The 24,734-nt window shown below is 39.8% G+C and overlaps 2 protein-coding genes across 2 annotated transcripts; both read right to left on the bottom strand.

The window, feature by feature from the left end:
• Window positions 1-1,493: 1,493 nt before the first annotated feature.
• On the bottom strand, window positions 1,494-10,956 carry LOC134202806 (uncharacterized; the record flags this gene model as incomplete). The annotated part of the gene is made up of 2 exons (XM_062677825.1): window positions 1,494-3,095; window positions 10,946-10,956. Coding segments are annotated over 2 exons (1,545 nt in total), but the record flags the coding sequence as incomplete, so codon positions are not given.
• An 11,150-nt stretch (window positions 10,957-22,106) lies between these two features.
• Window positions 22,107-24,262, bottom strand: LOC134203738 (transmembrane protease serine 9-like). The gene is made up of 2 exons (XM_062678599.1): window positions 23,837-24,262; window positions 22,107-23,766 (listed from the first exon to the last, which is right to left on the bottom strand). Exons 1-2 carry the CDS (start codon window positions 24,084-24,086, stop codon window positions 22,274-22,276), a joined length of 1,743 nt encoding a protein of 580 aa, XP_062534583.1. The 5' UTR covers window positions 24,087-24,262; the 3' UTR covers window positions 22,107-22,273.
• Window positions 24,263-24,734: the final 472 nt, after the last annotated feature.

The raw sequence follows: 24,734 nt of genomic DNA, 5'->3' as shown, positions 1-24,734 counted from the left end.
TCGGGCAAAATGGGCACTTTAAAGTGGTCTGACCAGCACGAAACCCCGCGCAATCGATTTATCGCACTTTTTCCCTTCAGGAAACATCTACTCTCTGGAAATTTTGCAGCGTCAGCTGGAGTAATTGAATTTCGAGCCTTTTGCTTTTGAAAATCCCCAGTGTGCACTGGTACAAATTTCTTCCTCCTGATTTGGCACTCCGGGGTTTTGTTGCTGTGCTCACTCAGTTTTTATTTTGTTCATAACACAATTTCACGCGCCCATCCGCGCGGAGCACTGACCAGTCAACCGTCTGGTATCCGCTTATTCTACCAGCGGCGGTTCATAAAAATCAATTACTGAATCGTGCGATGACTGTTCCGTGGTTCTTCTCACACAACATAATTATTCACTCATTTTGGACTTTACTATAAGTGCTTCACTTCAAGTTTTCACAACTCAAGCCTGCTCCTGGCAGGATCGCCATGTTATGTCCTCAGACAAATTGGTCCTTTTTGAGTCTCGTTACCCACACGGGAACGGTGATAATCACTCCTTTTAGTTATAATTAAGATACTTCAGGTTAGGTCAAAGTATGCTATCTACAATAACTCTCATGCGACAATCTGCTATTTCTGAGAGCATTCGTACTCTTTCATTAAAACAATTTTATTGATTGTTTAACAAACCTGCTACGTTGAGTCAGCTACTTTTTCTAGGCCAGCTGTATACTTGGCAAAGTTTTGCTTATACTCAAATATCCGTTGTATTTATTCAACATCGATTGCTATTTGATAAACATAAATGGACAGGTTCCAACCTGTTCAATCGTGCTTTCCATACATTTACATGACCTACTAAATGTAGAAGAAAAATGATTTTGATAATTGCATGGCGTTTAGGGTCGCTACATCTCTTCCAACCCACTGAGCTTGAAATTAGAATTGTAAATTATCGTTTCAAATGGGTAGTTGATGGTTTCTTTTAAACACTAATGGTCTTGTAATTTCAAACATCGAACATTTTTTTTCTATTACGCATATTTTTTTTAATTTCTCTTTAGGGTTCTCCTGGAGCTAAAGTTCAAACATATTCATAAAATATTTTAAAGTTGTTTTCTGACCATTCAAAATAAAAAAAAAATGTAAGTAATGGTCGCGAGTGCTTACGGAATGTTTTTAAAAAGCAAGAACAACCTCTTTAGTCACTCGTCGAACCAAGAATGAAATTGAATTTAATTCCCTATAATGGTTACAGCTCTACTTCTTAGCCTAATAATTAATGTTTATAAAAATGTCACGTTTATCAATGCTGCGAGTTAAAATTTTCCGCGCCGGGATTTCTTTTTAAAAAAGAACAACCTACACGTTCACGAGCCGTAATCGAACTAACGTTTATTCAATAACTAAAATTAACCAAACCTGAAAAGCCTTGCACTTTTCCGTCGTCGTACTGTTGGGTCGCATTCCAGTTGGTTACCGTCCGCTTCAACGTCGTCGTCAAGTGTCGTCAGCAGATTCCGATGCCCTCGTTCTGGCGGCTTCCGTTGCCAATTCGATGCGGCGGGGTCGTCAGCATTTTTCTAGCGCCCATCGGCTAGCTCCGTTGCTAACTCGTCCCTTCCTGAGAGATGAGGGTCCGTCCGAATCACGTCCATTAGAGTCAACGATCTTATTCTGGGTTGAATGTCGACCACTGGGTCCTGTGGGGCTGTGACATTAGATGCTTGTATCTTTACAGTGGCTGATCTGTGGGAGAAAATTTTCAAAAGAATCGCAATACAGATTATCGTGCAGGGGAGGGAGATGATTCCTCCAAAAACGGGCCAGGGAGGAGGCCACTGGATGCTGGTGTTGTTCAATCGAAAGTATTCCATTTCCTTTCTCATTTCCAGATGTATATGTAGATGTAGATGTTCCAAGTTTGGGTTTGCTATTGTGAACTGTTTTTGTATTGTAAGACCATCCAATGGAAGCTGTATTGGACTTCCAGCCATATTCCGAATCATATTGGAATAGGTGATGTTGTTGATGGTTACCTCACAGTCGTGAAACGATATCAAAAATGTTCCAGATAACGTACGGTTGCTGATTCCACAATTTGATGAGAATGAAATATTCCTGTCGGAGTTCATTATGACGTTTTCATGATTTATAATAATGATTTCATCTTCAGGTGGATTCATGGTGTAATTGCAGCTTGCTTGTTGTCCCGAGAGAAGTTTTGGTACACATCCGGAATTGTCGAATTCTGTTTCATGGACTTTGTATATAATTGTCTCTAAAGAGCCCGCAATGTAATTACCGGTTTCATGATGCAAATAGTTCCTTCTAGCCAGGTTGATCTGTTTGTGACTAGCTGTGACAGGGAAGACGTGAATCTTGTTGAAAATCCTCTTGTCTAAGATGGGAGTTTTTATCAGTAGAGTCAGTTCCTTGCTGTTGGTGGCGACTGTTGTTTCAGCAAAATTGAGTGCTTCCAAGGCATTATGAAGTGAGATATTTTGTTTAGATAGATCTTGATACAAAATCTCAATTTCATTTTGACTTAGTACTTTCTCATTCAAAATTCCTACTTTTGCAAGGGCTATACTTTCAACAATTTGAGTTAATTTCTCTGCTAAAAATTTAAGATTTAGAAAAATATTTATTGAATAGATTTCCAATGATTTGGAGTTTGACAGTTCAATTGCATCTTTTGTTTTGAAAACTAATTCTTTCATCTGTAAATTAAGTGCCCTATTAATTCTAATCTGTTGATTGTTGTTGTATACAAGCTCATTAATTGAGGAGTTTATAATCTTCAAGTCATTAGCGTCTGGGCTTCCTGCTATAAATTTCCAACCAGTTCCTAAACTGTCCCAACGCTTTTGTCTCCTGAAGGGAGCTAAGTTTTTTAGTGTTTGCTGAATTTCCTCGAATTTCTGAATCGACAGTGGTGTAAACTGATTACCTTTTAACTGATCAAATTGATTTCTGAGATTCTCTACATGAAATTTCAATGAAGTGATATTAAAATGGTGAACATAATAATGAGAAGCTATTTGGATTCTTGCTAAACCTGACTGGAAGATAATTATTGGCAAGTGATCAATTCTCCTAACTTCTATCTTGGATTTATTGTGAAATTCTAAATCTTCCTTTTGCTTTACTGTAAGGTTTTTGAAAACTTTCTCTAAGATATCAGGAGTTCGAGGAGATGGAAGTATGATTTCGAGAGGGGTGTGTTTAGTAGCACTATGGATGGAGCAATTATATTTGTTTAGTGACAAAAGGAGTAGATCAGTGACGGGTTTTTCAGGATTTTCATGTTTTGTGGTTCTGTAAATTTCCAAAATTGTAGAGTGGAAACGCTCCACAATACCATTCATCTCGCTACGTCCTGTTGCCGTAACGTATGGTTCGATACGATGTGTATTGTAGAAGTTTACCAGATCTCCGGTCATAAATGATTTTTCACCATCCATGACTAAAGTTTCAGGGGGATTGTATTTTAGGAGGAGGTCTTTAACGGCAGGGACTATATCGACTGCAGCTCTAGATTCAATGTGTTTGATTTAGGCAAATTTGGAAAATTTGTCGATATAGGTGAGAAAATGGTCGTTTTTGAGGAAAAGGATATCTGTATGAGCAATTTTGAAAGGAGCATTCGGGATTGGGGTTTCTTGAAGTGGGTATTTGATTGGATTTCGATTATATCTATTCTCATGACAAATTTTGCAGTTTGTCACGAAATCCTTTACCTTTTGAGCAAGTTTTGGAAAGTAAAACTTCTTCAAAAGTTGTAATTTATTCTCTTCAGCACCACGGTGTGCTCCGTAATGCTCCTGTCGGATGACGTTCCATTGATCGTCCTCCTGTTGTATGTCTTGTAGGATCGATTTTTAATGACCTTTTTGCACCAAAATGTTTTTTATAGACTTCTTGAATTTTGCCCATCAAAGGTTCGGTCGTTAATAATCCGTTAACTTTGGAAAGATCGAAATGTTTTTTTTTAAATCTGTAAAATAGAATCATCGTTAGTATTAGATAGCGAAATCTCAACCCTTGTGTAGCTAGGAAATGGATTTTTCACTGCTACTTTATCCGGACCTTCACTTAAGATGACTTGATGCTTAAAACCATTTAAAGGAGCTTCTGTGGATTCAATATAAAAGTCATCGCTGTTATCAGCAGAATTTTGAGTTGCTGTCATAGAACAAACCATTCTATGACAGATGATTAAAAGGTGGATGGGGCCTTTTAATTCCCATTTGGGGTCTGTTTGTATAGTTAATGTTTCTGGACCTAATGCTCGGGTCCACTTCCATGGGTTCCGGCTTAGGCAGAGGTCTATGGGGTTGATGAAATGAATTGGTTTGAGCTCTTGATTGTTGAAAAGAGTGAGGTTGATAGAAAGAAGTGTTCGGAAATCTTGGTTGGGATGGGTGGGATTGATTGAAGAATGGTTGATTTTTTTGAGGTATGGGATGAAGAACCTGTTTTCTCGGAGGGAGTCTAGGGGGCTCAAGATCTCTTGGTCGTGGAATATAAGATGAATGTTCATTTCTATATGGAGCAGACCGTGTGTCCATATTGAAATATTCAAGGCAAAATTGGTAGGCGTGGTTCAAGGTTTTTGGATTGAATGTTTTCAGAAGATGGCATAGGGGTTTATCCAAGCCCCTGATGAAGGAATCGATTGCTTTCTCCCTAAAGTAGTCAATATGGGAGTTGGCGTGAAGGAAACATTTTGGTTCCGTTTGAACCTGAGCGATTATCGATGAGAGCAACTCATTCACCCTAGAGTAGCAGCTACCTAGGCTTTCCTGAGTAGTCTTCTTAATTGAAGTTAATTCAAAATCAAGAGTTTTCAAATCTCGTTTGTCTCTATAATAGAGAAGAAGAGTACTCTTGATTTGGTTCCAATTGTGCATTATGTTGTTAGCGTTTAGAATGTCGGTAGCTTCTCCCCTAATTTTCCTTCGGACACATCGTCCAATTAATTCAAGTTGTGCATCAGATGCACCGTTTCCTCGAAACAAGTCAAAAATACCTTGCACATCGGCTAACCAATTAATCAATTCAGTTGGTCGACCATCAAAAGGTTGGAGATCACGAACAAAATCCGGTAATCTCCCCAATTCCATGAATTGTTGCATACTCAACGGCATCTCTCCAACTGGTTCTGCATCTACATCATTATTGTTAGCAGCGTGTGCCATTTTTTAAGATTTTCACAGGTTAATTATTTCACTTGTCACAATCAAAAAATTAAATTAAATATAATCAAATCAAATAATTCACAAATCACTTTTGGTATAATTGAATCAGGTTATTAGCAAATCACTTTTTGTGTCAAATACAATTTATCTAATTAAATCAAGTTATTCACAAATCACAAAAATCTAACTGAATCAAATTATTAGCAAATCACTCCTTGTATCACTTAATTCACTTTAAAAAATAGAGATAATATTAAAAATGGCTTACATAAAGGACCATGTCCTGGGTCTGGCCGGCATTTGATGTAATCCGGTCTTCTGTTGGCTGTCCACCGAGGTCGGGGGAGAAGAGGCAGATATGTTGGGTTGATCCGTTTTGCTCCGCTGCTTCCGTTAGTGCTGCTTTCGCTACTCCGGGCCCTCGTATCGATCGGGATGAATTGATCCTCTGTGTCGTCCTTCTCGCTTCGTGTTGCTTTACTGTGTGTGGCTCTTGGGACCACTTTGATAATTATTATCACTGTTTAGAATTTGGCACTGTTCGGTGCTTGGCTCTAGGGACCAATCTGAAGATTTTCACACTTTGGAAACAAACACTTATACACTTCCCAGCACTCAGTGGATCTCGCCGGAGCCTCCAGTTAAAATTTTCCGCGCCGGGATTTCTTTTTAAGAAAGAACAACCTACACGTTCACGAGCCGAAATCGAACTAACGTTTATTCAATAACTAAAATTAATTAAACCTCAAAAGCCTGTTGGGTCGCAGTCGTCGCACTGTTGGGTCGCATTCCAGTTGGTTGCCGTCCGCTCCAACGTCGTCGTCAAGTGTCGTCAGCAGGTTCCGATGCCCTCGTTCTGGCGGCTTTCGTTGCCAATTCGATGCGACGGGGTCGTCAGCATTTTTCTAGCGCCCATCGGCTAGCTCCGTTGCTAACTAGCGCAAGCGATAGTCGAGTACAACGACATTTTCTGGAACACCATCAAGTAGCAGCACGCTAATTTCCACGAATCGAAAACCACTATTGTCTGATTTCCTGTTATTCGGTTTTTTCACTAAACTTTTCACCACCTCCACTTTAAAACTTCCTAACTTGCTAAGCAATGGTTCACTTTCCTCTATCTTCTGTATTTTTTTCCTCGCACTTCGAGTGGCGAATAGAAAAAGATCTTTTCAATTGAATTAAATTCTCCACATACACCAAACACTTAGGCGTACCGGCGCTCTTTCTTAAGCGCTTTCCGCTGTCACCCCTTGAACGTTTTTTTTTTTTTTGAAGAAGTTTTGATTGACTCCACATGAACAATGAACGATTTCTGGATCTCAGATCGTCTTGATTCTCATGATTCTTCCCACTTTGATCACTGGTTGCAGCCTAAGTTCAATCATAGATCTCTATCTGAGATCACTACACGTCAGACGTTCATTGTATTGTGTTTTGCTGTCTTAGTGAGCAGCAATTTTGCTTGCATTTCGTTCTTAGAAAAAGAAAAAGCTTTCTCTTGTCTGCCGAGAGAAAACTTTTCACGGTCGCTATGTGGAGGTTTCACTCCCGCATTTCGTAAAGCGAGTATAAGAGGCGTGAACAGCTCGTATCTGAAACCAAAGTTTGTTTATTTATTGTATTTGAAAATAGTTCTTAATTGTAATGATGTACGCAACATGGAATGTTTTCTCTCCGTAGGAACATAATTGTACTTTATTTTTTCGCTTTTCTCTGTGTTCTATATTTTTATTCTATATTTCTGTTCTGTTCTACATGTATTTTTGATTGCAAAAATCCAGATTGGGATCATCATCAAAAATCCAGAACAATATCATCCACCAGGGTACTTAGTCTGTGATGCGACATACATCGTCTGCATTTTCAAGCAACCAATCGGAGTATTTTTTATTAGGATTATACTCACAAGCCAACCCATGTTGGGTTTAATCAACCAATCAATAAGGCAAACATCACAAATCATTATGAAAGCGTACATGTACTATGTACGGTGGTCTTCTCAACATGCCACGTGGTCCTCAAAACACGCAAATCGTTTCAACTTTACTTGGTGGTCCTTCCAACACGCCATTGGGGTACTCAAAACACGCAAACCATTTCGAATCTACTCCGTGTTACTTACCAACCACTGTCACCAAGTGTGTAACTTGCTACTGTGTCAGGAAATAACCCATTACGCATCACTGCACTCGGTGAAGGGACCGTCTTACTCGGGTCACTGTTGAACTCTGACTCAGCTTTCTCCCTGATTCGAATTTTGAAAAAGCTTTTCTGGATTCCACATAAACAATAAACGATGAGCTTTTTTTGGATCTCAGATCGTCTTTTCCTCATAATTCTTTCCACTTTGATCACTGGTTGTAGCCTTAGTTCAATCTTCGATCTTTATCTGAGATCAGTACACGTCAGACGTTCATTGTTTTGTGTTCTGATGAAGCGAAACTTATTTTTTACGATGTATTGTTCACGCTCAAATGTTAATAATCACCGTTCCACGATGTGTTAAGCGTTCTATGCCGAAGGCGCGGCACTGGTCTTTCGGTTTTTCTAGTTCAAACACTCAACTACGGTTAGAATAAAACTTTATTATTTATGTATCACTTGTTTGTACAAATATAAACTTCTTTTACATTTTAGCACTTATTTATTACAATTATTACAATTAACACTTTTCACTTTTTTTAACACAGTTTATAATTAAACTCGAATATTTTCCTTTTTACAAACTTTTGCACTATTTCCCGTATGACAATGTATTTCCCAGAGATACTAACACTTTTTGTTTATCGATACTTATTCTGAGACTCTAACATCGATTTTCGATTTTACCGCTATGGACTATTCAACTGTTCACTTATGTTTTTTTTTCAAAAAGTTAATTAATTTAAACTTAGATCTCGATTCGTGCACTAGTCACGAGTCTCGAGGTGTCTAAGGGACAACCCTGATTCAATTGGAGTGTTCGGTAGGCCGGCTAGGGAAACCTAGAAAGCGCCGAATTCCAATAAAGGTGCTGCTGAATATTTGGGACTGACCCCGAGTTTGGAAAAGCGCACGGTATTTATAGTCAATCCGAGTTCTGAATTTCATAATGATTTCATGAATTGCATCAGACTGGACTTTGGACCCCACGAAACGTCCAAGAATCCTTAAATAACGTAACCATTTTCCTCATCCCACATTTATTCTATTCAGACTATGTGGTTTCAACTTCGTAAATATCCTCAATTTTGAGCTTCGATTCATTACTCAACTTTGCAATCTTTATGGTCTTTATGCTCCCTAAAGTTCTTTTGCACGAAATGCTTAATCAGCTTATTTGAAAAATCCATAAATTCCGAAACAACTTCCTTTTTATTCCAAATTTTTACAATAGTTATTTAATTTCTTGTCATAGATTAGCTAATTGAACCAATGGAGTTGTGAAAACTTCCGCCTAAAAATCTGTATTCGAACCCAGCATGTGTTCTTTGTAAAACAGCGCACCATACCGCCGAGCTATTAACAGCTACCCCTTGTATAACTTTTTGATTTTAAGTATACTCTCACAAAATCAATCAATCAATATTTTTCTCTTTCTTTCAACTGGGCTTTGAATTAAATTCTCCTTTTCCAAAAGAATCATTACCCTTTCGGGTCGGTTCTTCTTTGTCCGAACCACTCAGACCCCAATATCAATATTTCCTTTCAAGTTTATATTGGTAAGAACAAAATCATGTTCTCTCTGTTTTTCATACTGGGCAACAAACCCCCTTTTTTTTCTTCCTATGCAATGGAGGGGGAATCTGCTCAAGAGACATCCTGGGTTGACCAGGAAGTGCGGGCTTAGGGATCACCGAGGGAGGCAGGACTACATCCCCGACCCGCTAAACCGTTTCCATTGCCGCCAAGCCCATAGTACATAGGTACAACCAGAAAGTAATGCTTCAAAGGGGGGCCAGTGCACAACGCACCCTCGAGGTTAGCTGCGTGTCCTTGCAGCACCGAACATCGTAACTCGCTTCTTTAGAAGAACACCATGGTATCGTGCCAGCGCGTTGCCGGCTTTTCAGGTGGCCTTACCACGCCCTATGTCCTTGGAAGGTGGGAAGGGTCGACTTCGCGCCTGCTTCCCTCTGCACGACTGGTATCAAGAATGATGATGCCGCGTGCACCCCAAATTGACCTTTCTGCGATAGGGCCTATTCGCCAGCACACAGAGGGACCTGCCGACGCGGTGCCTACGCCTGCCCCAGCCTTGACGAGGACCCCTTTCCGTCCTCGGGCTCGGAACCCGCCCGGTTGACCGACGCCACGAAAGTGACGGTACCATGTTGTTCTTCGCGCGGCCACTTGTTCGATGAAAGGATCGAGTTCGACCACAGAGCATGACCACCGGTATGACCCATGAAGCCGACTCCGATCCCTTGGACCACCTCTTATTTGCGCCTGAACTAGCCATTCTTGAGTCCACGCGCCACCTTCTGTGTAGCTCCGAGACGATTTGGGCGATAGCCGATAAAACGGCGTTCCAGCCAACTTCATCTTTACACATCCTCCGAACTAGGTTGCCCGGGGTAGTGTCCAGACCACATGTGGCAAGCATGTGGTCACGCATTGCGCGAAAACGTGAGCACACGGACAACACGTGTTCCGCCGTTTCCTCTAAACCTGCGCACACCAAACACTCGGGCGAGGCCGAGCAAGCCAGCTGCGTTACCTGCACTTTGATTTTGCAGCACGCTTAAACGCCGGGCACATCGAACCCCCATGGGATGCTTGCTGTTCACAGCATTGCTGGAACAAATCAAACAATTTGGAGGGTTCGGGCAGCATTATGCCTTATGTCCCTCCAAACCGCAGCGTCGGCAGATATTGCTTCTGTCAGGGCCTTTGCAGTCCCATTGCTTGTGTCCCGGTTCCAGGCACTTGAAGCAAACTTCGGGTTGCTCGTATATGCCCACAGGGCACACCGACCATCCCACCTTGACGCTCCCTAACTTGACTACCTTGGAGGCGTCCGCTGCAGATAGCCGAACCAATGCTACCTGCGTCCCTGCCGGACCTTTCCGTAGCCGAACGGCTGCGGTGGGCGTCTCCATTTCACACTGTCGCCGCAGTGCCGTGACGAGCTCTTCGACTTCGGTGATCTCGTCCAGGCCTTTAACCCTTAGATTCACCTCCGTCGTGAGTGCCCTCACCTTGACCGTCTCGCCTAGGACTTCCTCCGCCAACTTATTGTAGGCGGCGCCCTTTTGCGAGACGCCCCGCTTCAGCTCGAGGATCATCTCGCCCATTCGGGTACGTCTTATTCGACGTACGTCGGCGCCGAGTTCACCGAGCTTGACGTCACTCCTCATCGCCTTCAAGACGTCCGAGTACTTAGCCTCGTCCGCCGTAATGACTAGGGCATCGCCCCTGGAGCGATTGGCGCCTAGCTTAGACTTCTTGCTACCCTCATTCGCCCGGGCCTTCTTTTCGGCCCTTGACCTCTTCGTCTCAGTTTAACGAATTGAGATGATGTCTGTGTGTGCGTGTTTGTATTGACAAAATACAAAATAATCACCTATTTGCATGCATTTGTCTTAAAACGATTTGTTCACAACAAATTGCATTCAACGGCGAAACTTGTTATGAATATAAAGGAATATGTATTATGGAATATATTTACCTATCAGTGCTATTTTTATCTTTCTCATACATTTTTTTCATATGTAAAACATGTGAAAGGCATCAACACCGATAGGTGGATTAATCAGGCGTTTTCTTATGTATATTAGTCCAATCACCACTGAAATCACAATGATAACAAAGAAGGAACATATTAAGATTCACAGTTATCGAAATAAACCATGGAGGGAAGGAAAAATTTGCGTGATCAGAACATTATCCACTTCCCCCGCAGTGTTCGATATCAGGGGTAAGTGTAAAATCTTTAAATTATTTGCTTTCATCGTACAAACCACTACAAACTGAATGTGATTAGTTTAATTGTATTATAATGGTCACATGTAGTGCAAAATCACAAGAAAACGGAACAATTGATGCAAGTAAGAATTAATTTTATGAATGCAAAAATTAACTTCTCGTGAAACCTAAAATGACAGCTCCTGCGTAAACTGTGTTCGTGTATGTATAACACAGATTTTAACATAGTATTAGTGTGAACATTAAAGTATATTTTTGCACAATGTTATGTTGTGGTAAAAACTGTAAAGTCTGTACAATTGATATTTTTCGAGTCGATTTTTACACTTACCCCCTTTTTCCACTTCCCCCAGCGTACCTTATTTCAAAAACCCGACTTAATCCACCTACAGTGAACGCAACCCTTCTTACACTTTTGAATGGTTGTGTGTGCCCAGTGCATATTACAATTTCTATGCATATGACCTTCAATTGAATATAAAATAACTGATATTATCATGCTTTTATCGATTTCAAAATAAAATAGGAATATTTCTGAAAATTTTACAATTTTGAAAAAATAACAAAAAGACTGCAGATTTGATTTGCCGCCTTAAATGGCAATATTACAGCTTCTGTTTAAGCCCAAAAGAGTTCAAATCGGGTCATAGACGGCTGAGATATTGGTGTGACAATTTTTCATTAGTAGTCTGAAAATATGTCTCATATTCGTATTTCACAGATATCTCTGAAACCGAATTTCCGATTGCAGATAAAATTAATGGGTCCAATGACAAAAACATAGCTTTCGTTTAAAGATAAAATCGCATAAATCGGTCCAAGGACGACTGAGATCTTGATGGGACATATTTTACCAATGTGTGAAGTTGATACGTCTAATGCTTTATGTTCGTATTTCAAAGACATCTCCGGAACCCAATATCTAATTGCAAAATCAAAATACAATGGGATCAATGGCAAAGTCATGGCTTTCGTTTACAGATAAAATCATGCAAATTGGTTTACAGACGGCTGAGATATTCATGTGGCATTATTATGTTAGTTTTCTGAAAATGCACTTCATGTTCGTATTTCTCACATATCTCTGGAACCAAATGTTCGATTGCAAAAAAATTAAACTCGTACAATGACAAAGTCATAGCTTTCGTTTAGTGTTAAAATCGTGCAAATCGGTCCACGGACGGCTGAGATCTTGATGTGAGATTTTTGTAACGCACACACATACGCACACACGCACACATGCACACACACACACACATACATACATGTGCCCAGCTCGTCGAGCTGAGTTGACTGTATATACGACTTGGGTCTCCGAGCCTCAAATAAAAAGTCGGTTTTTCAAGCGATCTTTATACCCTTCTTAGGATGTAAGAAGGGTAAAAAGGGAGATTTTGTGATACTTAACAAAACCCACATGTCGTATATCAACGACGACGCTAAGATTAATTCCAGAAGCAGTAAGGTTTGCATGATAAAATTCTTCTCCTTTTGATTTCAAGTATAGTTTTGTCTTCAATCACCGATTCTCCAATGTTTCAGATAGGCGGCTGAGATAGCACAGGCTACTCCGCAGCGGCTGACGCTGCCGTAGCCGCAATGTCTTGTTGGTTGTGCAGCAAGCTGATAGATTTAATTGTTGCCACGCAAGACCTTTTTGTTTCCAACTGGTGGAAGACCTGGAATAGCTACCGGATTTGCCGCCAAATTCTGGTAGGAGCCATCCAGAAACCACGTGGTCATATTTTTGAAGATTTTCAACCCCCCTCCCCCCATGTGGTCTATCGTGGCCAATTGGCAGACCCCCCCCCCCCCCCCCTTTGCCCACGTGGTTTTTTAAAGTACAAAATTATAAAAACTTAATTTACTAAAACATATGGTTAATCCGATCAATTTTGAAGATGAACAATTTCAACTGATTCAAAATCAAACTAAACCCAGCATGGAAATTATAAATTCTCATGAATTCGAACATTTTGATGATGTTATCATGTTGTAATTTGTATCAGGTATTAGGATATCTAGAACTCGCAATGTAATTTGTAATGGTTTAGAAATTTTCCAAAATATCCCTATATTTAAAAAAAAAATTTCAACTTCTTTATTGGTATTTTTTTTAAACCTAATTATGAAGTTCATCACTGAATATCCCTATAGATTCCTAAGAGTATTTGGGACCTTCCGTAGCTCTGGAAGTACTGGAAATTCTTAAGATATATTAACCTCAGCGAAGAATCTGAACTGAACTCTCACAACAAAAAGTTATGTATGCAAATAAAACCTCCTACTGTTGTTTCTTTTGAGTAGCATTCCTGTAGAAATTCCAGTATTGTTTAAAGAATCATCAAATTAGTTTACCTTCCAATATTATTCGGTTTTTCTAAGGGTATACAAGTTTTATTCAGAATCTCAAAACTCTCTTCATTATGCTAAGATTCTATGATTCTAATCAGAACCGTAACACAATGTCCTTTATATTCCATTGCCTGAATTAAACAAAAGGAAATTTTCCATTAAAGAATATAAAAAAGCAATGAAATTGAGCATTTTTCCATAGATTACCCTTTCTTTAAAAGCCTTTGAAGTTCATGGAAAATTTTATCAATTTGATTGCTTTTTAGTATTTTTTTAATAGAAATTTTCTTATTTTTTATAGCTCTTTATTGATGTGAAAGAAACCCAGCATTGCTCAAATGTTGCAATTGTCACAATGAACTATTTGCAGCACCGCACTCTAGATCAATTTTCGTGCGTTTGTTCAGTCAGTCCAGAGCTGGCTCATCTCTCAAAATTTCGAATTCTTCTTTAAAATTACATTTTGATATCGTCTCGTGGAAGCCAATGATGCCATACTAAAAATATTTTATCGGTCACTCTGATGGTTCTTTCGAATAAATTTCCAAGGAACTTCTATTCCACATCTCGAATATGCTTCAGTCAATGGTCCTTTCATAAGCGACTCATAGAGGAATGAATGTATTATAGACCAATTATTATTGTGGAGTTGGGATCATTCGATTTATCCAATGAACCAACTTATGAATGATGTGTGATATAATATTCCAGTAGGTCCATTGGGTTGACATGACTTCAATTATTATTTATACAAGCTACTACAGACATTTTAGGTTATACAAAACGTCCTGCAAGTCGTAATGTTTGAACTACTTGATCATTCAAGTCCGTGAACCCAGTGCTTATAAGGCCCTACAAAAAAGTTTGCGAACAAACCTCATTGTCATTGTGCAACTTGATGTTGACTCAAGATAATTTTGGGTACCTTGTCTCTTGGATCTCATGTTAATGGAAATTAGGATCATATGCTTATTGCATTGGATTGGGTATATACAGATTATGAAGATATTGAAAAAGTTTTGATTGATCTGGTAGATACCGTGGGCTGAACTAGAGAACGTTTTGGAGTACCTTGAGTATCTCGTATTCCTGAATATTAATCACTGGCTTAACGTTCAGGATGACCCATCTTATCTCAGTGCTCAGAGTGATTCAAACATTTCAACTTCATTTGCATGCTCTTAGAATCGAAATCTTCCCAAGGTTTCAGATATCTGAGTTTTCAGGGTCAGTCAAATTTGAGCTCCCAGATTTTTTCTGTAAAGCCAATATCTAGATGAACAATTTTGCTGAAGAAAATGGTGGCCTAGCTCTCTTTAGAACATTTAGGTGCATTATTAAATATTTCGATCAGTTATCCCAATTGTACAATATCATAAACAACTAGGCTTCTTAAGCCTAAATTATTGCCTACATTTATTGCTTGGATTAATTTTAAATTCCAATATCTTCTGAATTTTCAAGAATAATTATTCTGGAGTTGCAAGGGAAACCCTTCGGAATATTGAGAAGAAACTCTTCGGAGTCTCCACGGAAAAATCTTTAGAATTTCAACGACATTTTTTTCCGAAATTCTGGGGAAGAGTTCCGAGAAATGTTTGGTAGAAATTTTGAAGAATTAGAAGAATCCGTAGAAAGATCCGAAATGCATATTTACGATGAAAATTCCAATAAACATCAAATTCCGAAGAGTTTCCAGTATAAATTAGAAAAAAAATCCGGCTTACTTTTTTTTACAGAATCTCTAAAGATTTTTTTCAAAATCTTGGGCTTTTAATGAATTTTCAAAGGAAATACTTCTAAATTTTTAATGGTTTTTTTTTTTTCATTTTCCAGAAGAAATTCTTAGAAATTTTCAGTAGTTTTTTTTAATTTCCAAAAGAAATTATTCGTAATATGCCAAAATATTTCCGATGGAAATTCCTAAAATTTTCCAGTAGAAAATCGAAAAAAGTTCATCTGAAACACCAATCATGAATTTTCTGAAGAAATTCCGATGTTTTTACTTTTCAAATTTTATTTCAAAATTTTCATTTCAAAATTCCAAATTTGAAAAAAATTATCCAAAAACAAAAAACCAACGAAAATATCAAAGTGTTTCATGTAGCATTGGCTGTTTAATATCTCTTGGAAATTCCGAAGATTTTTTCTTGAAAAATGTAGAAGTTTTCTTCTTCTTCTATGGCCCCACATTCCAACTGGAAGTTGGTCTACTGTTCAACTTAGTATATTCTATTAGCATTTCCTCAGTTATAAATTGAATGCTTTAATATGCCAGCCGTTGCACGATTATATATCTTGTGTAGCAAGTACATACGATGGATACATTATACCTAGGGTGTCGAGAATGTTTCCACCGAAAACACCGGATTGGCAATCCTACGCCTTTGCTCGCAAGGCTATTTGGAGACTGAACATTTTGAAGTGCACTCCTTAAAATGTTCGAAAACTTCTTTGGAAAGAAAAAGAATTTCTGGTGAATATTCGGAAGAACTTATCGAAGAAATTCATTAGAATGTTAAAAAAATATGAAAATATGAACATTTTTTTACACCGAAAATTATATGTTTTTCCCACGGGACTGTTTTGAATTTTCAGATAGAATTCACATGGAATTTTTAACGGAGTTCTAAGGAAATTTTTTCGGAACTTACACTGCAGATGTTTTTTTTTTTTTTTTCATTAACAATTTGTAGCAAAATTTCCAAGCAAAATTTTTCAGAGAGAATTGTTCAAAAATCATTCTGAATGTCAGCACTTTATCAGGATTGTATAAAGTAATGTCAAAGTTTTTACAGGAAATTTCTTTACTGGATTTTCCCTAAATATCCACAATCCAATAAGTTTTTTTCTTAAGATTTTTTCTTGGATTATTTTAAAAACATGAAAATTTTTCAAAATTGTAGCTGCAGTCCGCTGATGCAAAAGTGTCGGCGGCGTGATGCCAAAAACCATCTGCGGCGAAATTTTTTTTGTGGAAATTGAGACTGTTTTTTCGTTTATTTTTTTATGGAAATAGGATCTAAGGCTAAGCTGGTCAAATAATGCAGATATGCATCGTCGTTGCGACCGACGCTGCGTTACCGGTTTTTCTCGATGCACACCTACGTCTTTTTAACGCTGAGTTGAAAAGACGCTACGTGAGCATCGGCCCTAAGATGCGCTTTGCGTTTAAGTCCTTCGAAGTTCTGCATTAATTTAGGTACCCCCTCTCAAAGTAGGCTTCCAAGCCTTTTGATAAAACGAACAGTGGGTAATGTCTGTGACATAACCGCTAAGTGGACGTAGGACTTGACTTGACCATGCCTTTAAGATACATAATATGTCCAAATTTCTCACATCAACTATTTTGGATAAATAATCGACGTTGCATACCATTCCTTGGCAAAATCTTCTCATCAAACCGACACAGAAATCAAATCTACCTCGAACAAAAATCATCAAAAAAAATTCAGGAAGTATCTGTCCGGTCACGAAATATTAGCCTCGACAGTGGCAACCTTCCCACTGAAGGACTGCCTGAAATAAACCACAAGTTGGCTCAGCAGGGGATGTAGACTGTATCTCAGCCCTTCCACTGAAGGGCCTACTAATCCGTGCGATAGCGACTGAAGGAGAACATTATTTTTAGCTCTTAGAGCCTTGAAAAAGGCTGTTTGCTTCGGCTAAGTGCAAAAAGTAAGAAAACGATCTTTTCAAATAACCGCGAATTTCTAGTGATGGTATAAAAAAGACTGAACTCTGCGAACGAATGCACTTTTCTTTTATACTACTTAATTTTGAATCTTCTCTGCTTCCCAATTGGTGGGCCAATCAGCTAGTGTCTTGTATCCCGCTTGCATCCCGTCATCATCAACGCGTTCGAGAAGGGCTTCTTCTTTTTTACGCTTGTTGCTCGCTGCTGGCGTCTATTTCTTAACGGGACTTTTCGCTTGATACAGGCAAATAAGCCGGGCAAGCGAGCTTAGAATTGCAATTCAGGTGGGAAGTAGGGTGTTCTTTTCTGAGACAACATTGTTAGTAGTAGAAGGAAGGAAACACCTGGACATGGGATTTCGGGTGATAAGATTTAGAATTCATAACATGGGACGATCATTCAGTCACGTTCGCTTTGGCACGGATTTGGCGCGGAAAATATTTCAGGATCTCCGTAACAGCCCTGCAATTTCTATCCCGAAGGGAATTGAAAGCTTTGATATTGATCTCTATCATTGGCTCTCTGAAGAACCGTTTGTTTTTTGGACATACATGCTGCATCATGTGGCTTTTCTTCAGCCTGTCTCGGCTCATCACCGATGCCGGCCGGTCTCGGCTCGACTCTGCTGCTGCTGCCGGTATCTGCTCAGCATTGCTGCTTTGTCGGGTCTGTAGGGTGGACTGCTGCTGTACTGGGTACTGGGTAGGTTTCGGCTGATGATGGTGGCTTCGATGACTTCATTCCCTGCTAAAAGGTGTGAGTGCTGTTCAATCGATGATGCGGTTGCTTCGTTTGTCCCGGTCAGAATGAAAGGAAAAAATCGCGTTGCGCTATTTTATGGCTTCTCGGCAGACCCAGCGGCTGCTCATTCGCTGGTGTCTGCACCAATGAGAACGTGGTAATGGAATGATGCAAGAATTATGCGGTACCCATATTTATAGGTTCCCTTGATCTCAATGTTTTTCATTGAAATTTTTCGGGTCTTATCAAGCATGGACATGAAAGGCATACTTGAAATCTGTCGATTGAGGGGCTTACCGCAGAAATTCGTCCACTGAGACGAACGCTATTAACGTTTAAAATCTTTCAACACAGCGTAACGCGGTCGATTTGAATATTTTGAAATGACACCCGGTATAGTAAAGAGAGACGTAAGTCCTACGTCAAAAAATAATTCCGAGCCCTTTGGGAGGAGGCTTGCCAGCCTCTTGAAAGAAGCTTCTGAATCTCTTGAAAGTAGGCTTCCGCACCTCTTGATAAGAGGCTTCTGAGCATCTTGTAGAGAGAATTTCAAGCATCTTGAATGGCAGCTTTCGAGTCACTTAAAAGGAGGTTTCCTTTGCATCTTGAAAGGACGCTTCTGAACCTTTTGAAAGTATGCTTCAAAGCCTCTTGAAAGAAGAATTCCGAGCTTCTTGGAGGGAGGCTTCCGAGTATCTTGAAATCAGGCTTCCGAACCACTTGAAAGTAGGTTTTCGAGCCTCTTGAAAGTAGGCTTCCGAACATCATGAAAGGAGGCTTACGAGCCTCTTGAAAAGAGCTTTCCGAGTCTCTTGCAAGAAGGCTGACGACCCTCTTGAAAGGAGGCTTCCGTACCTTTTGAAAGTAGACTTACGAGCCTTTTGAAAAGAACCTTAAGCCTCTTGAAATAAGCCTTCTGAGATTTTTGAAAGAAGGCTTCCGAGCCTTCCGAGCAGACGTCTTAAAAGGAGGCTTTCAAGCCTCTTGATAAAAGGCTTCCAAGCCTCTTGAAAGGAGGCTTCCGGGCCTCTTGAAAGGAGGCTTCCGGGCCTCTTGAAAGGAGGCTTCCGGGCCTCTTGAAAGGATGCTTCCAAGCCTCTTGAAAGGAGGCTTCCGCCCTAGTAACATTTTGGTTTTATGCTGGTTTTATAACACTCTTGAAGAGTAAATTATGGTCTTCAAGAGCGTTTTAAAACTTGAAATGTTACTTGGGCGGGCCTCTTGAAAGGAGGCTTCCGGGCCTCTTGAAAGGAGGCTTCCGCATGGTGACCAGCGAACCGGGAAAACCGGGAGAACCGGGAAAAAAACCGGGAATTGAAAATCACCGGGAAAATGTCGGGAAATTCAATAACCACCGGGAAAATTTTCAAATCTGCAATTGTCTCTTTGTAAAAAATAGTGCAAAAATCTCAAACATCATAAGAGAATTGGTAAACTCATTCGCTCATTCCATTCTATTTCAGATTTTACAATTTTTCGTACATATGTACTGTGAACTCATACAAATTTCTAAAGTAGGTTATGTATTTATGATATAGTCCCTAGATACCCCATTCAATCAAGGATCAATCATCACCAAAGTTGAGTTTCAGTCATAGTAATTAATTATCACTTCGGGTTACTTATACCCTACCAATAGATTCCTTCTACGTTCTCCAATTTGTCCAAATAAATATATTTGGTATTCCTCCTCTTTTATTTCAAATACCTATTGCAATATTTCCAAAGCCGCTAAAAAAGGAGAATAAACACCTTCGTATTCAACAAAAAAAATCAAATTTTTCTTTCACGATCCTCATGATGCATCAAAGAGTTGTGACGATGGATTACAATTCCTTCTAGAAATTTTGGAATGAGATATAAGTTTTGGATTGAAATATGTTCACAAGTTGTATAGCAAATTCAGTCTTCAGTCCAGTCTCCCTGTTTTTGATAGCGCATTGGTGGACACAAATAAATATAAATTTGAATAATGATTAGAAGTATGCATGACAAATTTCCCAAAGCAATCACACAATACCTAAGCTTTATTACTTTTTTTAAGTCTATATAATTCTATTTAAAATGTTTAATATCAATTTGTTACTGTATTATCTATATTTCAATTATATATAAAATATCCAACCAAGATAGTTTGATAAAACTCAAAACTTACAACGCATGCTCGATTTAAACGAATTTATGTAGTTTCAACGGGCCTCTTGAAAGGAGGCTTCCAAGCCTCTTGAAAGGAAGCTTCCAAGCCTCTTGTAAGGAGGCTTCCAAGCCTCTTGGAAGAAGGCTTCAAAGCCTCTTAGTTCATTAAGACAAATAATGTCAGATGGATTAAATTAATAATAAATAATAAATAAAAAAAGTAGGTTTCCAAGCCTCTTGAAAGGAGGCTTCCGGGCCTCTTAAAAGGAGGCTTCCGGCCTCTTGAAAGGAGGCTTGCCAGCTTCTTGAAGGCAGGCTTCCAAGCCTCTTCAAAGGAGGTTTCAGAACATCTTGAAAGAAGGCTTCAGAACATCTTGATAGAAGGCCTTCGAGTTGCTTGGAAGAAGGCTTCTGAGAAGCGTAGAAGGATGCTTTTAATCCTCTTGCAACGAACCAACCAGGGTCTCCTAATTGCCTTGCGTGCAAAGGCCTTCGATTGCCAATCCGAAGATGGCAAGTTTTCGGATGGGAAATACACCTTTTAAACGGAGGCTTCCAAACCTTTAGATTCTGGATTTTAGTTGAAAAGCATATACTCAAAATATTTTTCAACATTTCATTTAGATCAGGAAGATTGCATTGGAGATTTTTACAATTTGCGTGTTAGACGTTTTGTCCGTTTTATCTTTTGCTCCGCAGCCCTTCATACACTGTGCTGGTTGAGGATTTGGCTTTGATTTACTAATCACCATGCATATTATGCACAAGACAAAATTATGATATAATAAATACACAATTATCAAAACTTTATCAATAAGTTTCGAATTGGAATTGTAATACGTCCGCCATTACGCATTTTTGTCCGAGGTACCCCCTAGGGCCAGCGAAGGTACCCCCAGGGGTACATGTACCCCAGGTTGAGAACCGCTGTGTTAGAGTGTAAACAGTTATTATTTTTCGCTGCTAAACACTGATTTGACTGATTTTTGAAGATTCAGAAAAATCCAGTGGAAGATAACCTTTAGGTTTATTGAATGCAAACATATTGTTCGCGTTGAATCAGATCAAGAAAGCATGTGCAACATTCTAAATATAAAAATCTATATAAATGTGTACCGCATTCAAATAATCTGTAGAAAATCTGTAAAAAAAAACAAAAAAGCTCTTTTTGTTTTTAAGGGCCCCATACACACGACATGTTGTACAGCTTTGACTCCGCCTGCAGGAAATTTGGTTCGGTTGGAGTAAATTCGGACCGTCTGTGGACAAGTTGTACTGTTCGTGCAAGTTGTACAGTCGTACAAGTTGACCACAGACGATCCGATTTAACTCCGACCGAATCAAATTCCCTGGGGGCGGAGTCAAAGTTGTACAACACGTCGGAGCGTGTATGGGGCCCCTAATATCGTTCGTGAGAGGGAGTGACAGAACTACCTACTATGGAGCAAAAAATTCTCAAAGTTGAGTTCTTTAAACTTTTTTCATGTACTTTATTTTTTCTGTGTTTGGTTTTGCTCTCTGCTCTTTATTTTTATTTTTCTATCGCATCTAATGACATATTTTCAGTGTAGGTATTTCAATTTCGAATTCTTTAGAAATTTTGTGTTAAATAACCTTTCCACAGGAAAATACCGATCAATGTTCTTCATAAAATGCTGATACTTAATAAGGATACTAAGAGCAGGACTCTCAGTAAAGATTTCGTAGATCGTAGGGTGAACGACTTTCAAAAGAAATGATAAAACATAAAAAACTATTGCAGCCGTGAACAAGTTAGGAGAAAATACATTTAAGCCAACTTATTTATAATTGAAATAGAATAAGTATAACTGTGAAACGCGAAAAAATAATAGAATTTATACGATTTCCTTTTTTACACTGATGAATAACTTTGAAGAGATTAAAACAAAAAACTAGCCGATAAATAAAGCTCAAAAACTAATACACTCTGTAATACACGGCGATTTTGTCGACGGGTTTCAATGGATACTACAATTTGATCACTTTGTGTTTGTTGCTAAACTATAGTGATATCAATGTAGAAGACATAAAACATAAACATTGTACACACAAAAACAAGCGATATCACAAAAACATAAACTATGATGTATTTATTTCTAATCAGTATTATAATAAGTTTTTTCTATCGACAATGTGTAAAATCTCTGTGACTATGTATGACACTGTATTAATAAGAAAAGACGTAGGTCTACAATAAATAAAAAGATATGATTGAAAACGTCCCAGTTGAACTATCTTTGCATATGATCCAAAATCCATGTCACGTACGTTCCCACGTTGGTGTACACGTTCGGGTAGTCCAGGTGGCACTTGTTCGGTCCGAAAGCGAGCAAACCATGCAGGACGTACCGATCGTTCCCGTCCACCGGTTGGATGGCTTGCAGCGGTGCGGACGCCGTGTCGTACACACAGCCGGTGCTTCCCGGTTCAGCCGGCGCGTCCCGTTCGATGCAAATCTGGCGGAAGGTCTTCTCCAGGGGGATTCTCTCTTTGCTGTATTGGCGCTGGCACTCGACCGAATCGACGACCTTCACTTCGGCACGCTGCATCCGCGGTTGATCCCGATGATTCTTCCAGCCGGAGCGAATGTAGGACGACGGTTTGAAGCTGCGGAGAGCTTTGGTCAGCGGTAGGCAGATGGGTTTGATGTTTTCTCGGTTGGTGTCCGCCAACGAGTACAGGCGAATCAGTGCGATGTTGTTCGCAAAGCGAGGCTTGTTGTACTGCTGGTGGACGGTGATTGTTTCAATGCCTATGGTTTGAGTTGGAGGGGAGCAGGCGTTGGAACCGTCCACGACGCCGCAATCCTGACTAGTAGAGGTGTCGTATTCGCCCAGTCGAATCGATGTCGGACGCAGTTTGCCTGTGTTGTAAACACATTCGGCCGCTGTAATCAGATAACGTTCACTAATGAGCATCGCGTGGCAAAGAGTTTTCTTCTCACGAACTCCCTCTTGACTGTATTCGATCAGTCCCACCCATGGATACGACATCAAAACAGATTTTTCCGATTCCTGCGTCAATGGGTACGGATTTTCGCCGCATTCCCGACTCAAAAGATTCTGCTTTGGATGCGTCAATTCCGGTGCTTCCACGAATGATCCATTCAGCTGATCAGCTATCCAACTGATATATCGGGCCACATCCATATAAACCACGTATTGATACGGATCGCAACGACTTTGGTCGCTAGCCAGCGATGGTGAGAATGCCACAATACCTCGAACGTACCAACGGCCATCGATCTCGAAAAACATACCACCGCCGCTGTCACCGTTACAAGCATTGACACCGTCCTTACTGCCAGCGCAGAACATATCCCCGGTCAAAGCCAATCCAAATACACCTCGGTTGCTGTCGATACACACCTGATTGTCAACCACTTTGAGCTCCGCTTTATTCAGCGTCTCCGAATAGCCGGCAGTCCTGGTTGCACCGAATCCCACAACTGTACCATCCTTGTTACGAATCAACAAACGATCTTCGCCCCTATTCCACATACACACTGGTTGAATATACGGCGTGAACTTTATATCCGTCGCCAGCTTGATCAAAGCAATATCGTGCTGAAGGGCTCCAATGCGAAATTTTTTGTGTACCATAATGTGGTCCACCGCATGTTCCTGGGCGCGATCATCTGCCACAAGCAACCGCTGACGACCGACCTGCACGATCAGGTTATCCGGCGGAATGATTCCACTCGACAGCCGAACACAGTGCCCAGCTAAAAAAAAATGAAAAATTACGATTGCGGTTCATCCATCGTTTGTGTCTCACATCGCATGTTCACTCACCGGTCAGAATGGTGTTTTTGTCCAGTATGCTGCCACCGCACTTATATACCGGCGTTCCCGTTCCTTCTCGATGATGAATCGCCGTATGCCAGGGCCAGTTTTGAATGATAGCGGGTTTTCCATCGACGATCAAGTTCACTGTGTCGGATTTCCGTTGACCGCAGTCTTTCGGGAGGTCCAGTTGGGTCGTATTGCCAACGTAGAACGCCAGAAAAAGCAGCAAAATTGGAGCTGTGTTCAGGGTCATCATTTTACTAACGTTGCTACAACGTTGATAAGAGTAATAATCACAACACAGCGCGAGACATCTATAGATCAAGAGAATTCAACTAATCCGTGTGCAAGTTTCTTTCGAACTAAGCTTCCAGTGAGTACGCTCCGAAGATGTGCTTTGTGTGAGAACCGGTCTCGTTTTTAATTGCATGTAGCTATACCGAAGGGGAGTTCCCCAGTTTTTGTTATTACCGTTCTCTTATGCGATTTACGTTAGGAACTATGTTTATCACGACGAGGCCCGTTTAGGTGATCCAAGCGATCGTTCATAAATGTATAAACGTGTGGGACCGAAATTCAACCATCTCAAGATATTTATACTTATTTGTAATTTGGTGAGGTGAGAAGAAGGTTGAGGAATACCTATATGATTAAATTAAAGGGATCGTCACGTATTACATGGCAATGAAAAGTAGTCTTGGAAATTGTAACAAAAAAAAACGAAATGATATTGCCACCCGATAATCTCCAATCTCTTATCATCATTCCAAAAACAGGTGTGTTAATTTTTGTTTGAGTTTTCAACTTTTTTTTTGGTTTAGAATTTAGTTTATTTAGTCACTTCATGATAATACAAAGTTGTATAGTTCAAAATTTTAGTTGAAACTCTAAAGCGTTAACATCA

The sequence above is a fragment of the Armigeres subalbatus genome, chromosome 1 (assembly GCF_024139115.2).
Source record: "Armigeres subalbatus isolate Guangzhou_Male chromosome 1, GZ_Asu_2, whole genome shotgun sequence".
In the NCBI taxonomy this organism is placed as follows: domain Eukaryota; kingdom Metazoa; phylum Arthropoda; class Insecta; order Diptera; family Culicidae; genus Armigeres; species Armigeres subalbatus.
This window is presented reverse-complemented; position numbering and strand designations above follow the sequence as displayed.

Bases quoted from the DNA above. Each gene is read 5' to 3' on its own strand.
- LOC134203738 (XM_062678599.1), bottom strand. From the start codon at position 24,086: ATGATGACCCTGAACACAGCTCCAATTTTGCTGCTTTTTCTGGCGTTC. The intron at 23,767-23,836 runs GTGAGTGAACAT...ATTTTTTTTTAG, and splicing joins CAAAAACACCATTCTGACCG to CTGGGCACTGTGTTCGGCTG.